At 60.5% G+C, this 16,942-nt stretch overlaps 2 protein-coding genes across 5 annotated transcripts; one reads left to right on the forward strand and one right to left on the reverse strand.

Moving 5' to 3' along the window:
* The first annotated feature begins 239 nt into the window (after nucleotides 1–239).
* LOC128797388 (thyroid adenoma-associated protein homolog) lies at nucleotides 240–13,520 on the forward strand. Its single transcript, XM_053959868.1, has 31 exons — nucleotides 240–359; nucleotides 835–1,012; nucleotides 1,189–1,275; nucleotides 1,560–1,587; nucleotides 1,883–2,031; nucleotides 2,208–2,330; nucleotides 2,555–2,675; nucleotides 2,918–3,072; nucleotides 3,564–3,648; nucleotides 3,950–4,086; nucleotides 4,381–4,578; nucleotides 4,946–5,642; nucleotides 5,729–5,881; nucleotides 5,973–6,082; nucleotides 6,215–6,375; nucleotides 6,616–6,782; nucleotides 7,062–7,247; nucleotides 7,721–7,872; nucleotides 8,231–8,374; nucleotides 8,633–8,737; nucleotides 8,943–9,143; nucleotides 9,408–9,558; nucleotides 9,676–9,910; nucleotides 10,054–10,293; nucleotides 10,413–10,638; nucleotides 10,761–10,967; nucleotides 11,159–11,397; nucleotides 11,601–11,783; nucleotides 12,216–12,482; nucleotides 12,575–12,780; nucleotides 12,885–13,520. The coding sequence occupies exons 1-31, from the start codon at nucleotides 256–258 to the stop codon at nucleotides 13,175–13,177; spliced, it is 5,688 nt and encodes a 1,895-aa protein (XP_053815843.1). The 5' UTR covers nucleotides 240–255; the 3' UTR covers nucleotides 13,178–13,520.
* Nucleotides 13,521–14,189: 669 nt separating this feature from the next.
* LOC128797390 (somatomedin-B and thrombospondin type-1 domain-containing protein-like) lies at nucleotides 14,190–16,882 on the reverse strand. Of its 4 annotated transcripts, none has more exons than XM_053959874.1 (5): nucleotides 16,382–16,882; nucleotides 15,547–15,729; nucleotides 15,352–15,442; nucleotides 14,771–14,944; nucleotides 14,190–14,397 (listed from the first exon to the last, which is right to left on the reverse strand). In XM_053959874.1, the coding sequence occupies exons 1-5, from the start codon at nucleotides 16,758–16,760 to the stop codon at nucleotides 14,292–14,294; spliced, it is 933 nt and encodes a 310-aa protein (XP_053815849.1). In that variant the 5' UTR covers nucleotides 16,761–16,882; the 3' UTR covers nucleotides 14,190–14,291. The 4 variants fall into 4 exon arrangements, with proteins under 4 accessions (XP_053815849.1, XP_053815848.1, XP_053815847.1 ...); XM_053959873.1 differs by having other exon boundaries at nucleotides 15,352–15,457; XM_053959872.1 differs by lacking the exon at nucleotides 14,190–14,397 and having other exon boundaries at nucleotides 14,853–15,442.
* Nucleotides 16,883–16,942: the final 60 nt, after the last annotated feature.

Here is a 16,942-nt window from a genome sequence, read left to right on the forward strand (position 1 = left end):
AAGGAGGGAAGGAAGGACCGCGGGTCCCTGCCGGGTGAAGGAAGGAAGGAAGGGAGGAAGGACCGCGGGTCCCTGCCGGGTGAAGGAAGGAAGGAAGGGAGGAAGGACCGCGGGTCCCTGCCGGGTGAAGGAAGGAAGGAAGGGAGGAAGGACCGCGGGTCCCGGGCGGCGCCGCGGCGGGCGGTGCTGTTAGGGGCCAGCGCCAGGGGGCGCCGCCGAGCGCCGCAGCGGGCCCGGCTCTATGGTGCTGCCGCCATGGGCGCCGAGCGGGAGGCGAGGGCCTGCGCCGCCTTCTACGGCACACGGGGCCTCGCCCCCACGGTGCTCTCCTGCCTGCGCTGCCTGCGGCACTTCGCGGGGTAAGAGAGCGGGGCCCCGGGGAGGGAGCTCCCGGTATCCCCCGGTGGCGGCTGCATCGGGAAACCCCCGGTGTGTAGCGGCCGTGCATCCTGCACGGTCGGGAGGGCAGAAGGGAGGGAGCGTGGGAAGATCGATGGACACCCAGAGAGGGGTTCGAGCCACGCTCACGTGCCCCCCATTCCCTTCCAGCTGCTCAGCAGCAGCAGGGCTGCAGGGTTGAGGATTTTCGTGCCCTTCTGCCCACCAAGGGTTTGCGCTGCGCTGAGCTTTGAGGATTTCGTGTAGCTCCCCCCCGACCCCACCCCGGCCGCCGTCCCTCCGTCCTCGCTCCAGTGCAATGCTGAGTGCAGCTGGGAGAGGGGAGCACCGCAGGCTGGGGCACCCCAATCCCAGGTCCCACTGAGTCGGGGTATTCCCCCACTACAAACTTCACCGAGCCAGGGTATCCTCACCCCTATCCTTGTCCTGCTCCAGGAGTACTGCCAAGAGATGCAAAGAGAAGCACCTGGAGGAGGCTCTCCAGCTGACACGGGTGCTGAGCGAGGGTCTGCAGGCGCTGGGTGAGGCAGAGGCACGACCCCTGCTCCGCTGTGTCCTGGCTTTCCAGATGGAGGCAACCAGCAGCTGCAGCTCCTTCCAGAAACTGGAACAGGTCTGTAAGGCAATTGATGGGCTGGCTTTGCCCACTCATGGAACAGCTCTGGAGCTTTCTGGCATCCTTATCAGCAAAAGGGCTCAGAGGTGGTGCAGGCTCCCCCAGTAACACTTGGCAGCTGGTATCTCCCAGGGGTCTGAGCAGAGCAGCTGACTTGGGGAGTCTCTTGGCAGATGGTGACCCAGCTGGCAGTGGGGAAGGAAGCCCTGTTGGCCCAGGAGGTGGACACGCTGCTGGCTGGCTTGGCACTGCAGGGAGAGGTGAGAGAACCCTGGCTGTGCAGTGTCACTGGCTTTCATGGGGACTTGTCTGGAGACTGTGTGTCACGGGGACCTCCTGGTTTGGGCTGCCTCCAGTCCTTCACTTCACTTCCCATGATTCTGGGGATTTGCCCTTGCTTGCAGCTGGCAACATGTGGCTGCCTTTCACACCAGCCCTTTGCCCATCCCTGAGGCAGCTTCTAGCACTGGCAGAACCCTGCTGCCCAAGATACTGAGGCCCAGCATTTTGTCACACAGGACAAACTATCCTTCTGTCCCTGCAGGTGCTGTCTCCTGAGGACCTTCAGTCAGGTCAGCCTCTGTTCTTTACCTTCTGGGGTTTTCTCCAAGCTCACACCACCAGTGCACAGAACATTTCCTGCCAACCCAAACTGGGTCCTCTGTGCTCACGGGAGGGGAGCAGGGATCAGCCAGATCCGTGTGATCTCTGCAGAGGTCCCAGCAGCATCCAGCTCTGCCCACTCACAGCTGGAAACCAGACAAGCCAAAGCATCCCCTGCAAGCCCCGTTCTTACCTCACTTACCAAGCCCCTGGCTGAACTGGGAGCAGGAGGGCTGGGGGCTGATGCTGTCCCCTTGCCCACAGTGTCCATGTTCCTGGAGGAGAGCAGCCTGGGCCGGCAGCACTGGCGGCAGAACCTGGCCCCACTGCTGCAGTGCCTGGCCAGCACCCTGCACCGGGTGCTGCAGGGCCAGCCCACACCTGGCAGCACGTGGGGCTACCTGGTCATCAAGGTAAGAGCCAGACTGCGCAGCAGGGGAAGGATCAGTACCTGCAAGGACAGGCTGGGCACCGGCAGCAATGTCCAGAGAGATGTAACTGCTTTGAATGGCTATTCCCGGGGCATTGCTGCTTTTTCAGAGGTAAGGAATACTGATCATCCCTGTGGCACCACCTCCTGCTCCTCCAGGCCTGCCTCCAGGTTTTCCAGGTGCTGCCAAAGGACGTGGCCCCCCTGGTGTGGAGCACATCGGGAAGGAGTGAGACCCTGCAGAGCCTCTTGGGACTGCTGCTGGAGGTGGCGTGGGGGAAGGTGCGTACAGCCCTGGGAGGGATGGAGCTGCCTGTCCCAAGGAGCAGAGCAGTGCTGTCCTTCCCAGGTGCTTTCCCCATTCCCCTCCCCAAGGCAAGACTGCAGAGACAGCCCAGTGTCTGGCATGTCTGAGAGACCCCATGTAGCTGTTTGCAGGGGCAGTTAAATGTGGTTGGGGTTCAAATGATGTTTTGAGTTGTGCCTTTGCCTCCCTGCAAGTCCAGGCCCTGAACAAGGACACGAGGCTGCTGGCAGGCACAGCCCTGAGCATGTTGGTGAACACAGCCCCCGAGCCCCAGTACGGGGCCAGTGCTGTGCTGGCACTGTTCCAGCTCCCCAGCCGAGGTGCGTGCTCCATCCTGAGCTGAGGAAGGCCTCTGGCAAAGGGTGACAGACGTGTTTGGGTGTGAGGGGACAGAGGCTGGTACCAAGCTGGACTCTGCTGCTGTGCCTGTCTCTCGGGGTCTGGGAGCTCCAGCTGTCTCTGGAGACCTCCCATGGATGTTCTGGAATGAGCCATGGCAGTTGGTCTCAGAGCAGCATTTGGGTTTGTCACCTTCCTTCCATCCAGTGTAGCCATTTTCCAGCAGGCACTGGGGAGCTGAAGTTTGGGGAGCTGGTGGTAGAAGTGCCCCCTGTCCTGGAACCAGACGGGCTGGAGAAGCTGGTGCTTACCAGAGGCTTGCTGACGTGCTGCAAGATGGACATCCTCAGCTGCCAGCTGGAGGGTGTCCCCCACAAGGTAGGAGAACTCAAACCTGGTAGACAGGGCTTGAGGGAGCCCTTGGAGAGGGCTGGCAGATGCCTGTGGTGCCTGCTGGTCCTTGGGGGATGAAGCCAGGCTGCACCCCTCCACACCAGCAGCTCCATGCGTCCCGCTGAGCACAGCCAGTTAGCCAAGGAGGTTTTTCCGAAGACATCCCAGCAGGGATTTCTCTTTCCCGGGGGGCTGGGAAACAAAGTGCTGCCAAAAGCCCCTACACAAGCAAAGCAGTGTTCACCCTGTGTTCCCATGGCATGAACTTGGGGCTGTCCCTGCAGAGCACAGCCTCGTCTCTGCCCAGCTCTAGTCTCTCCCAAGTCCTCATGAGCTGAGGACTTCTGGCAGGGAGCAGAGGTGCACTCTGTAAGAGCAGGAGAACCAGGCAGCACTCCCCTTGCCTGTCTCACGGCAGGGTTTTCTCCCTGGAAATTCTGTGCCTGCCCTCTCCCTGAGCTGCTGTGCCCCTGCAGGCCTGCCTGCTGCTGGACATGATCTTTCCTGCTGTGTGTGCCCTGACCAGGGAGCAGAAGGACTGCCACTACTACTGCTTCCAAGGTAGGAGGACAGTGACCCCGCCATGGCAGGGAGGTTTGGAAAGTTCACTGTGCTCATGATGCATGGAGTCCCCGTGTGCTTCATCTTCTCCCAGGGAAGATGCTTTTCTGGGTCTTGGTAGCTGTTTTCGAAACTGCTATTAATTTCTGTTCCAGCCCAATGCACACTTACCCTTTTGGGGTCTTGTGTGCCTAATGGGGGAGCTGCTGCCCCTGCACACAAGGTCCTTAAGGCCACAGCCTGTGCTGGCTCTGGTGCAGGTGGGTCTGGAGTGAGGCTGCAGCAGAGCTCTGTTTGACAGCCTGTGCGCTGTGGCTGCAGCGCCTGCGGGAGGGCCTGGCTGCTCTCTGGCACCTGACAGGGACCCGTATCCTGGCCCAGGACACTGAGCTCCTCCAGGAGGTCACCCAGCTGCTGTGGAACAACGCAGAGACCCCGGTAAGGACACAGTGCCAGAGGGCACTAAATGTGGCAGTCAGGAACAGCTCTTCCTTCACCTGGCTCAGTTGCTGTTCCCAGCCCATAACACATCCCTGCCTGCTTCAGCTCCATTAGCCAAATAGACTCCCTTGCTTGCAGCTGCCAGGGCAGGGCAGTCACACTGCTGAGGTCGTGGCATTTGTTACACACAGGCTCTAAAGGGCCATGTCCCAGTGCTTCTCCTGCCACAGGACAGCAAGACATGAGAGGGAGCCCAACCCTAACCCCCTGTTTGTTGTCCTTCTCCCACAGGTGGAAGGTGTGTCTGAGTTCATACACAGCTCCTTCCAATTGCTCCTGGAGATCTACCACCTGGAATGCCAGCACTTCCAGGACCAGGAGAGACCCCTCTACCAACAGATGCTGCAGAGGGTGGTCTCAATGCCATGGCAGATCAAAGCAAGATACGTGCCCCTGTGTGCCATCGTCCCCTACATGGGCAGCCAGCAGGTAGGGAAGGCAGGGGTATGGGGAGTCCTGGTGTCAGTTGGCTCTGCTGCTGAGGTGGCACAGCCGCTGTCCGCTACCTGTCACCTTCTACCAAACTCAGCTGTGTGGGCAGGGAGCCTTCCCACCCAGAGAGGCTATTTTAGCATCCCTGGGGTAGTGAGCTACAGCAGTGCATCCCTGGGGAGTGCCAGTGGGAAGGGAAGCTTTGCCTGTCAGTGCCCACCAAAAGCTTGCCAAAAGCAGCTTTGAGGTACCAGAGATGCTCAGTGCCAGGGGTGACTGCAGTGTGGCCTGTACCCATCTGTCTTTCCCCCAAGTGCAGCTTTCAGCCCAACAAGGAGCTGAGGGTCACCTGCCTTTCTCCCAGGTGCTGGATGCCTACCCAGACCTGCCACAGCATCTCCTGAGCTGCCTCTCCACCAACCACCTGTGTCCCGCTGCTGCCGAGGTCTACAAGGTCCTGGTGCGGCAGCAGTGCAGCGAGTGGCGGGATGGGCAGCGGGGCACAGAGGTGGCCCTGGCAGAGCAGTGGGCACTGTGCTGGCTCCCCCTGCTCTCCCAGGCCCTCTGTTCTCCCTTGCCCATTCTGCAGAGCAACACTGCCAACCACCTCCTCACATGGACCCTGCGGCAGCTCCCGGCCACCCAGGCACTGCTGGCCTCTCAGTTTGGTGGCCAGGACACGATGTCACTCCGGGCTTGGGTGTCAGTGCTGAAGGCGCAGAAGAGTGTGGCAGGGGCCCTGCCGCTGGGGGAGGAGGCGCTGGAGCGGCTCTCCCGCTGCCTGGGCACCCGTGAGGAAGGCGTTCGGCTGGCAGCGCTGGGTCTGCTCTGCTGCAGCCCCAACACCAACCTGCCCCTCTCGGGCACCGAGGTGCAGCTGCTGCGGGAGTTCCTGCCCCTCAACCTCAACTGCGACTCCTCCTCGTTCCGGCAGCTGCTGCAGGCAGCGGTGAGGAAAGCGCTGGTCCGGCTGCGGGACAGCTCGCTGGCCCAGCTGCGGGGGAAGCCGCCACGACGCTCCGGGCCAGGCGAGGGAGCTGAGCAACTCGCCCAGGCAGTAGGTGAGGAGGCCACTGAGCGCTTCACCACAGCCCTGGGAGATTCACATGTTCTCGGCATCCCTTGCTGCTGTGCTCTCTGCCCACAGGCTTTGTGGAATGGCTGCTGCAGCTCAGCATCACCTCACTCAGCCCAGGCTCCAACTACCAAAGGAAGAAGACGGCTCTGCTCCTCCTGGCTGCTGTTTTGGAGACCTGCACAGATACCTGGAGCCCCAACAGGAAGAAAGGCCAGCCCCCACGTGAGTACAGACAAGCTACCTGGAGTATCACCTACAGCTGTGGGGATACTCCCAGCCAATCCCATCCCACTGCCCCATGTCCCCATCACAGGGACCATGGCCACACTGCTGAGCTACGCCAGGCAGAGCGGCTGCTGGGACTTCTTCTCCCAGCCCAATTTGTTGGCACTGCTGAGCTGCCTGCAGGACAGCACTAACGAGGTGAGCCTTGTAAAGCCAAGGGGAGGTGATAGAGATGCCTGCCTTGGCCTCAAGCAGGCTCAGAGGAGAAGCCCACCATGATTCCCATTCTCCTGTGTCCCACTTTTCCCCATGTCTTCTCTGTCCTGGCAGATCAGAGACTTGGCCTCAGAGCTGCTTGTCCGCTACTTCCCTGCCACATTCCCTGAGCCCATTGCCCTGGCTCTCTTCCAGCTGGCCCAGGACACCCTGGGTAGCCCCCGAGTGCAGGAGGCTGAAGCTGGAGCTGTGCTGATGAAGACCATCCTGCAGAAGTATGAGCTCCTGGCATGCCCCTCTTTCTCTCTGTGGCGGCACAGGACCTCCAAGAGTGTGTTGGCAGCACTGGTGCTTCACCAGTCTGTGGTCATGGATGGGGTTTGCAGTAGCCTTGCAGTGGGAAGCTGGGGAGGGGTGAGGTGCAGGAGTCTGCACCGGGGGAGGAAGGAGCTGCATAGCACAAGATGGGCAGGAAATTCCCTGGTACTCACAGCAGGATCTGCCTGTTGCCCCAGGTCAGACAGTGGCACCATGAAGAGCCTGTCTCTGGAGGCTGAGGCAGCCCTGACACTGTCTAGCCGAGGGCTGTGCTTCACCCAGCACCTTCTCCACATGCTGCAAGCCCAGTACAAGGTGGCGTGCCAGGACCTGCTGCGGGCAGCAGCCACCGCACCGATGCATGGTATGGCCCCACCTGGGCAGGGCAGGGCAGGGAGCAGCTCCTGCAGCAGCTGCCTGGGACCTGGAGCAGGCCAGAACCATGGCAGGACTCAGACCACAACTAATTGCTGGTGCCACATCCTTGCCTTGGTTTCCCTGTTTTGGCACTGCCCCTGCCTTGCACACCTCTCACCCAGGGCCCTGTTCACTCCCCTGTCCCTGAGCCACGTCAGCCGCGGGCTCAGGCAGGAGAGCCAGGGCTGTGCTGACACCACAGTGAGCAGAGGTGGGTGTTCTGCAGGAGCCATCGCAGCCCTGCGCAGGTGCCTGCTCCAGGTGCCAGAGGTGGCCGTCTCCATGCAGGCAGCAGAGTTGGTGCAGAGTTGGCAGGAGCTCCTCACCTGCCTCGTGACCACAGTGAGAGACATCACCTCCCTCCTCCTGGGGGCTCTGCAGAGCCAGCAAGGCCCCGGTGCTGATGAGCAAGGTGAGTGTGTCCCCATGGGGGCAGAACCAGCCCTGGGATCCATCCCTGGGGACCACTGACAACTCCATCATAGTCATTCCTGGCCCAGCAGCTCTCCAGCCCCAGGGGAATGCACTTGCTTTGGGCTCAGTTCCTCTAGCAGGGGACCGTGGTGGGGCTGGGCCTGGCTTTGGGTCCCTTTCTCAACTTCATGGGAGAACAGGAGCACCAGAGGCAAAAGCCTTCCAGAAGCAGTGAGGCACCTGCCAGATGAAAACAGTTGGGAAAGGAGGGGCTGGCAGAGTCCTTACAGGCCTTGGAAAGAGCAGGGGGGAAAATGCACCTGCATTCCTGAGTGGGGCACATGGCAGGGCAGGAGCCATTGCCATTTGTGTGCATTCTGACAGGGGACAGCAGGTCCTTCCAAACCCCTGCAGCATCCCCCTCCCACTGCCCTACACCACCCTGCTCAGACCTGGCTTTTCCTTTTGCAGCTGCTGCCCCATCATTTGCAGAGATGGGGAATGCCATTGGCTCCCTCATCATGCTGGGGAAGGCCCAGGGGCAAGAGGAAGAGGAGGGTGACTCAGTCCTGCTGTCAGAGGAGCACAACCTGATCCTGACGTGCTGCTGGGTGTCAGTGAAGGTGGGGACTCCTCCTTATGGCACTGGGAGAGGGGCAGCCTAGCATGGCACCCATCATCCACCCTACCCCAGCTGCTGCTTCACCTCCCCCTGGGGCATTCGCTGGGGATGAACAAGGGAGAATTTCTGTCCTTACTTCAGTGCTCTCACAGATGTCCTTACCCCCTTCCAGGAAGGATGCAACTAGCAGGCTCCCCAAAAGCAGCCCCCTCCCTGCCCTTACGGAGCCCAGCTTCTTCCCAGACACTGATAATCCCCTGCTGTGGCAGAGCCAGGCTACCTGGGTTGCAGCCCTGCTGCCACCCATCCCAGCTTCTCCTCCTCCTTGCCAGTCTTGCTGACCTTCCTCTTCTTCCCAGGAGATTGGGCTGCTCCTGGGGGGCCTGGCCGAGCTGCTGCTATCCCCAGCACTGCCTGCTGAATTGGGGCCCCTCCTGCCGCTCCCCACCCTGCAGATGGCCACCAGGGTGTTCCAGGAAATCCTGCTGCGGTGCCGGCACTGGGTAAGAGTGTTTCTGGGCCCTTGGCCATCCCTCCAGCCCTGTCCCTGCCCTGGCATGCTGGGGTGGAAGGAAGGCAAGTGCAGTGGGGCAGGGTCTGCTGTGGGGAAGGCTGGAAGTCCCCTGGCTGGGATCCCAGTGCCAGACCCTATCACGTCATGTCTTCTCACTTGCTCTTCCCCTTTGCAAAGAGTTTTCTGGGGCCATGGGGTTGGTGGGTGCAGTCATTGGGGTGCTCGTCCTGACACTGCTCTGCCCCAGGGAGCAGTGGAGGGCTGCAGCATGGGCTTCACCAAATTCTGTGCTGCGCTGCTGAACCACCCAGATCCAGAGCTGCAGGCCATCCCACGGGCTGTGCTGGAGCAGGTACAGTACTCATCGTGCCTCTTGTTTCCCGTGCGCCCCAGGGAGCACCAGAGGCATTTCTGCACTCCCTGGGGCAAGCACCCTCCTGGCAGCTGAGATGCTGGTCCAGAGCTGGTGCAAGCTGATGCCCTCCTGGCAGGGCAGCTGCAGGTTCCAGGTGACAGGTTTCCAGCCACATCTCAGGTGGATTTTGTTTCTCTGTCAGGGCTTGGAAGCACTGAGTGGGCCCCGGAGCAGCTCGATCACGCGCCGTGCTGCCGGCTTCCCCATGCTCTTCCTCTGCATCGTCAGCGGTGAGGCCCCGGCGCAGGCACGGCCACTCCTGACCCGCTGCATCCAGACACTGCTGACCTTGGCTGCCACGGCACTGCCACAGGACTGGGACCAGACCCTCGACCTCCCGCAGGTGAGTGTGGCACTCCTGGCTGCTGGAGCCCCTTTGGGGACAGGGTGATCTGTGCTGGGTCCCCTGAGCTGTACCAGGTACCCAGTGGTTCTCACTGAGACCATGAGAACTCAGTGAGCAAAAACCCACAGCTTTGGTCATGCTGTCCAGCCTGGGAGCTGATGGCCTTTTGGTTCCCCTGTCTTTTCCCACCCTCTTCCCCTGACATGGTAGCATGAGCCCCCTCCCGACATGGTGCCACTGAGCCCCCTGTGCTCTCCCCAGGTGTGTGCCCTCCACGTGCTGCAGACGCTGGTCCGCGGGGCGGGGCTGGGCGGGGCAGTGCTGTGCCACGCCACACCCATGATGGCCCTGGCACTGCGGGGCCTGGGCTCACCCTGCTGGGCCATGAGGAACGCAGCCATCCAGCTCTTCAGTGAGTACTGGCAGAGAGAGATCCCACAGCCCCCAGGGCTCGGAGCCTCTGTGGGCTGAAGTGCAGGGGGTTGGCAGGGTTGGACGGGACCTGACGCTGCCTTCTCTGTCCCTGCAGGTGCCCTCACATCCCGGCTGCTGGGACAGCCGTGGAGCCACAGGGATGGCTGCCCATCAGAGGGGCTGAGCCTGCACGCCTTCCTTGGGCAGCACCCAAAGCTGGGCGCTGTGCTGCTCGGAGAGCTCAAGGTAGCCACAGCACCCACATCAGGGGGGCCCCGCCTGCACCCTGCACTTCACGCCATCCTCACCCTCTTGGCCCAGCTGCAGCCTGGCACTGACAGTCCCGGCAGGTATGGGGCCAGTGGGGATGCTGTGCCTTAGCCAAGGGCTCCTGCACTGGGAAGGGCTCCCATGGTGCTGAGGCTGGCCCTGGCTCTTGTGACATTTTACTCCAGCCAGAGCATCACCACATGCTGCCCTTTTTGCTCCACAGTCCCTCTGCTCCCTTCCTGGGGCCACTGCTGGGGCTGGCAGAGAGCCCCATCTACGCCGTACGAGCGATGGCTGCCAAGGCTCTGGTGCCCGTTGTGCCCCCTCCCCAGCGCTGCAGGCTCCTCCTGCAGCTGGCCCGGCAGCTCCCTGCAGCACCCAGAGAGATCCGCTCGCACAACGCTGTCCACGGGCACCTGCTGCAGATGCGGGCACTGCTGGGCTCTGCCACGGGCGCCGGGGGGTGAGTATTGCCACTCTGTCTCCCCAGCTGGGGCCCCTCTGTGCCAAATGCAGCCTTTTGGCCACAGAAGGGCACCTGTCTCGGTGCTTGCCCCGTGGTAAGGTTGTGTCTCCCTGCAGGCTGTCGGCCGAGGCGCTGCACCCCGTGGCTCTGCAGCTGGAGGCACGGGGCTGGCTGCTCACCCCGGCCCAGCGCTGCCCCCTGGTCCGCGCCACCTTCCTCCAGGTCCTCGCCCTCCTGCCCGCGTCCTTCAGCCCTGGCTTTGCCCAGTACATCCATGACACCATCAGCACCGAGCTGGGCAGCCTCCTGCAGGGGGGAAAGTCAGGCTGTGCTGAGCCACAGGTACTGCTTCCTGCCAGGAAAATCATGGCCATGCCTGACTGCCAGTGAGCCTGGGCAGGGACAGGGGGAGCCATTGCTCCAGACTGAGCACTGGAAGGGGAATTCTGTTTTTTTTCCTGCAGGTGGGCTCAGCCATCCTTCACCAAACCATGGCCCACTTCCTGTGCAGCGAGGCAGCCCGACTGGTGGACAGCGAGCGGATTGCTGCTGTCTGCTCACTTCTGCAGCAGCCCAACCCCGACATCCAGCTTGCCATCCTGAGCTGGGTGATTGCTGGGGAGGGAGGAACATGCAAGGAGGTGGAGAACGCTCTTGGGCTGACATTGCTGGTATGATGGGGCTCAAAAGTCACCAAGTAAAGTAGGGGGGCCCCAGTGCACCACACGGATGGGACACCTGAGATCCCATTGCTGAGAAGCTTGGTGCCCCCCAGGCTGAGGGTGCATGGGTGCAGGGCGCTTGCCTGGTCCTGTAGTGCTAGGACCACTAACCATGTACCTTCTTTCCTATTGTCAACTAGGAGAGCTTGCAGTCGGTGCTGCAAGAGAGAAGGGACAAAGAGTTCCTGAGATTGTACCTTGAGGCTTTGCTGCATCTTTACAGAGATCCCTCATCATGGTCCCAGGAAGCTTCCAGTAAGCTCCAGGGCTCCTCAAGATCATGCCTGGAGATGCTGCTGCACATGGTGGAGGCTGAGTGTCCTGGGCCTGATCTCCTCTTCCAGGCACTGTGTGCTGCCAGCCTGCTACTTGCCCACCAGTAGGTCCTTGCTGCTGCTGGGGGCTGCCCAACTCTTCCAGCAGATTCTTCCTTAGTCCTTACACAAAACACCCATGACTTCTCTCCCATAAATCACAGCATTGCACCTGGCTCCTGCAATCTCAGGGCAGCTGGTGGCCTTTGGTCCCCTAATGGAGCAGCAGGGTGTGCTTGAATTCGCTCTCCTTCCCTGGCCTTGGCAGGTGTGGGGACGAGGACGTCGCGCTGGTGGAGCGCTGGTGTGCGGCGCTGGAGGAGTGCAGCCGTCCCGCTTGGTCCGAGCTGCTGCGGCTGGCAGCTGCCCGCTCCCTGCAGCTGGCGGGGGCCGACGTGGTGCGGCGATCCCTGCGTGCTGCCTGTCCCTCACTCGGCCCTGTGGCTCTGCGGTAGGTCACTGAGCCCATCTCTGGGGATGGATGTGCTTGCAGCACTGCTCCCTGCAGCCCCAGCCCCAGCCTGCTGCAGGTGTCACTCTGCAAAAGGTGTCCCCTACAAAAATGCAAGGGTATGGAAGAAAGCCTCACTCATTCAAAAATCAGTGTCAGTCAAGAGCTCACAGCCTACAAAAAAATGTGTGGGTGGCATTTTAATACAAGCAGCCAGTCCATTATGAGCAGCAGATGGCATTGCTGAGTCCCTCAATACCCAGCACAACCCCTACCCTCCCAGGCTCTTGGGTGGTGGCTGTGTCTTTCACAGTCCAGGAAAAAAGGCCCTCAGAGAAGAATTCTTTTGAGGTCTCATCCTCCCCTCCAAGCAGGCTAGGATGCTTTAGGGTATGCAGTATGCTTCCCTTCCCTTCTCTTCCCTTTCCTCAGGCTGATAAACATGGCCATTCACCTTCTGCAAGATGAGGAGCAGGAGGTCCGGCATGAGGCCTCAGGTTTCGCCAGCCTCCTGCGGCAGAGCCCAGCGGAGCTGCTCCAAGATGGCTGCATCTTTGTGCAGGACAATGTGGGGCTCCAGAGCCTCCTAGAGCTCCTTCTGGGAGAGTTTGGGGAGCACCCTGAGACCTTCAACTCACTACTTCAACATATCCCCATCTTAGATCTCAGGCGTGTTGTGGAGGAGCTGGAGGCCAACAAGTGAGTTGCTGGACCTGTGGACTGGTATGAGGGAGTGTGGGGTAGCACAGGGCCAGCCCTTGGCTTCACTCACACCTCTGCTTTCCCCCCAGAGCTGCCAGCCTGTACAAGGAGGATGAACCCAACATTTTTGCAGAGCCAGCTATCCTGGCAAAGCAGTTGCTCCCTGTCTTGGTGCAGCTCCTGGAGAAGGCTCCCACTGGCAGCCCGCTCCATGCCTTGGCTCTGCAGTGGCTGGAAGCCACAGGCCCCGGTGTGCTGAGGGACCTGCAGTACTGCAAGCACTGCTGGAGCCAAGGTATGGCGAGTGCGGAGTGCCTGGGACAAGCCCGTGTTGCCCAGGTCAGCTCTGCCCAGGGGGACCCCGCCACACTCACAGGTCCTGCCGCGCTCTCTCCGCAGGGACTGCTGTCCACTGGAGGATGAAGGAGCTGGGCTGTGCCAAACTCCACACGGCCCTGGCCGTGCTGCTGGTGAGGGCCCGCCTGGTGGCACAGGTGCTGCGGGTGCTGGGGGAAAGTGCCACCACCATGCCAGGTCTGGGCTATGGCTCCCAGGAGTTGGAGCAGGAACTGGAGCTGGTACAGGGGCTGCTGGTGCAGCACGGGCTGGCCCCTGTGCCAAATCAGGACAATGCACCAGGAGAGCTGGGACCACTGTTGGGGACTGGCAGCTCCAGGCATGCAGCAGTGTGACACAAAATCCTGCAGCCATCTCCCTCCATTTCCTGGATGCTCTCTCTGACCAGCAGCCAGGTCTGCAGGTTTGGTGGTGTAACTCAGGGGAACCCCACTCACAATGTGGGACACGCTCACTTTTGTTCCCAGTTTCTAACTCTGCAGCTGAGGATTCCAGTGCAGCATTGCCTTGCCCTATGTCCATGGCTTCCTTGCCCTCAACTCTGGCTGGCAGGAGGGGACCTGTGCTCCAGAACTCTTACACCCCCTCATGCTCAACTCCCACCACCTGTTTTTTTAACCAGCACTTTGGTCCTTGGCCAACGTGGGCTTTTATCCCAAATAAAGAGGCCAAGAACATTCCCAGTGTTGAAGCCTTTTAATTCCCCTGCCCAGGAGGGTAGTGTGAGAGCAGGCTGCAGGAGCCAAACATGTCCTGGGGGCAGCAAACAGACAACAGCCACTGGCTGCAGTGGAGCAAGATCCAACCCTGGCATGGCATGTGCTCCCACCACAGGCTGTGGTAGCACCACTCAAAGCTGGAGCAGGGACCCCACCAGCAAGGTCATGTCATACTGGGCGAGGAGTGGGGAAAGGCAGCAGCAGCAACCAGCCCAGCCTCATTCCTTCCAGTGGGGGCTGCCAAGCCCCATGGCTGGAACTGGGCACTGGCACCGTTGCCTGTGTACAAACTTTGGGTGTCTGTTAAATTTCTCTCTGCAAGGCCCAGCAGGACTGCCCTGCATGGCTCACCTGATACTGCAGTGAGTGAGCTCAGACAAGAGGAGGGATGCTGCCTCCATCCTCACGTTGCTTGCCAGTTGCAGCTCGTGGAAAGTATGATGTCATGGCTGACACCACATTATCTTCTCACCCAGACTTAACCTCATCATGCTGTTCTTCTACCATTGATCACTACACTTCAGCAATTCCCTTATTTTTAGTCTTTATAAGAAGGGTTTTTCCATTCTTCAGCAAAATATTTAATGGAAAACGGAACTGGCACCAAGGGTGAACAGCAAACCTCCAGGAGGGTGAAATTATGAAAGAGACCACATTTTTATTTCATTCCCCACCTCCCCAGCAAGGAGTGGTGCCATGGTGGGGCTCAGCTCACCTTCCCAGGGGGATCCTACACGAAGATGAGAGCTGGTGGGGAGCAGACACAGCCCTCCTGCAGGCCCTCCTGCACCCACGAGCCCTGGCACCCCACCACAGAAGCGGCCACCCAAAATGTCCTGGAAGGGAAAATCAGTGAAAACTAGGGTGTGCCATTAATAAATACATTTTTTAAAAATCAAATACAGTTTTCTATATGGGTTTATATTATATATATAATAGTGGCAGTTGTACCAGATGATCATTGTCTGTCCCTTCCAACAGAGATATTCTATTCTGTTTATTTTTATATTATAATATTGGTTTATAGGACATATTATTGATTCATTTAATAATATGATGGTATACTATAACATTGTGGCATATTTTAACATAATTACAGCTTTGTATACAAATATTATAATTGCAATATAAAAGGAGAATGCCTTAGAGACAGGGAGAGATGTTCCTAGGAGAGCTCCCTTGGTGGGGATGCCACAGATTAGCACCTACCTGGCTCCTTGCAGCCCGTGTCCGGTGCAGTGGGGACGGCGGTGGGACAGATTCCCCCAGCATTCCACACACACCTGCTTGTCCCGCTGCAGCCGGCGGCTCCAGGTGCGCCCGCGGCACGGGGATCCCACCTGCGTCAGGCGGAAATAGCCGCAGTAGCTGCGGAGGGGAGAGCTGGGGAGGGGGGAAAATGGGAGCAGAAAAGAGGGAAAATGGTGGTTGGAAGGTAGGGCAGAGGTTGTGGTGGTTTGTTGATGGATTGGGGTATAAAGGGGATGTAGGTTTCGGGGGGTGGCAGAGGGGCCTCGGCTGGGGAGGTGAGAAGGGTAATGGCTCTGGGGGGGTGCAGAGGGATCCTGGTTTGGAGGGTGGGTAGGATGGTGGTTCTGTGGGGCATGCAGAGGGCCATGGTTTTGTATGGGGGTGCAATGGGGCCATGGTTTAGGGCAGGGAGAATAATGGCTGGGGGAAGCAAAAAGGCCCTGGGTCTGAGGATGCAAAGAGGCCATGACCGCAGGGGGTGCAGGGGGGTCCCGGCTTTGGGGAGGAGGGTTACAGAGGGGCCCCGACTCCACACATACCCAGAGGGCTCCTCTGGCAGTGGCAGCCCAGCTCTTCGCCAGGGATCTCTGAAGTCCTGGCTGAAGGAATTGGGGAGTATCTTGGCTACCTCTGGCAGAAGAGCAGCTGTGAGGGGCACAGGGATGATTAAAGACACCCCGGGGCGGCAGCACACGGGGACCAGCATGCAAGAGGGCAGCAGGCAGCCCAGTTACCTTTGGCTGTCCCGCAGGTCGGGTGCTGCCCCAGGCAGCCGCGGCGCTGCTTGAGGTCAGGACAGGGATCCCCCCCGTGCCGGGGCGGCACAGTGACCTGGCGGCTGCGGGCCCTGCTGCCAACCCCGCACGGGGAGCTGCACCCGCTCCACGGCCCCCAGGGCCCCACAGCACAGCCCACCGCTGCCAGGGATGGAGGAGAGGGAAGAGTTTCAGTGACATGAACAAGGGCCAGAGTGACCCCAGCAGCCCCTCTCCCCTGACCCCTGTCATTGCAGGGGCTTTGTGAGCTGCTTCCGCAGGACTTTATCCCTGTGTGCATCACGCTGAGCTGGGAACCCTGCTAATCTCCCCGGAGATTAGGAAGGGCTGACTGCTGCAATTGTCCAGGGGGCCGTGGCTGGCGCCTGCCTACCCAGATTTGGGTCCCCAGGGCAGGCTGGTTCTGCACTCCCCAGGCCCATAAGGTCTGTTTGGCACCCTTAGTGCAGCCCCCGGTTCCCCAGTCCCAGACAGTAACAGAGGTGACACCGGGGCTTATCCTGCCACACTGACCACTCAGGCTTGCAGTGACAGCACTACCATCAGCTGCAGACCAGAGGCCACTCTTTCGAGCTCCCTCATTGCACTGGGGCCACCCAGACATTCAGCATGGAAAAAAGGGGACAACTGGGACATTGTTACAAATCCAGCCCAGCCAGCATCCCCAGATACATCCTGTTATCACTCAAAGTCCGGGGCTAACAGGTAACAGCAAACACTCGCCACCAAGCACAGCAGCACAGGCCAGTGTCCCCAGCCTGCTCCGGCCAGTGCCATCCCCTCCAACACTCACCGGCACGGCGGCACGTGGTGAGGTAGTCCTGGCAGCAGTCTCCCGTCCTTTGGCAGTACGAGTCGCAGTAGCAGCGAGCCCTGCGGGCGCCGGGGGCCCAGCAGGCGTTGTTCCTGCCGGGGCAGCAGCGGTGCCAGCAGCTGCCCGTGGCTCCTACCAGGCAGCCGGTGGCCAGTAGCCAGCCCGCCCAGAGCAGCACACCCTGCATGGCACCGGGAGCCTGCGAGCCCCGCGGGACGATGGCTCTGCCCCGCTCCAGCGGACACTGGATGAGGAGCGAGGGCTGTGCGGGTGGGAGCTCCGGCCGTGCCGCACCGCCCCCGGGCTGGGCGGGGGGACAAAGCCCGTTCCCTTCTGCTCCACCGCCCCTCGGCTCCATGGCAGGGCAAGGACTTCATATAATTAACCAGGGTTATTAATAAAGCACCGTGCATGAGACAACACAACCCTGCCTGGGAGCATCTGTGATTGGGCACTGCAGGGTTGGAGCTGATGCTCCCCCAGGAGCACTATCTTGGCATGATGGGGAGCCTCATCCCCCACCCACAGGGCAGGAGCCAC

This window comes from Vidua chalybeata, chromosome 18, assembly GCF_026979565.1.
Source record: "Vidua chalybeata isolate OUT-0048 chromosome 18, bVidCha1 merged haplotype, whole genome shotgun sequence".
In the NCBI taxonomy this organism is placed as follows: Eukaryota; Metazoa; Chordata; class Aves; order Passeriformes; family Viduidae; genus Vidua; species Vidua chalybeata.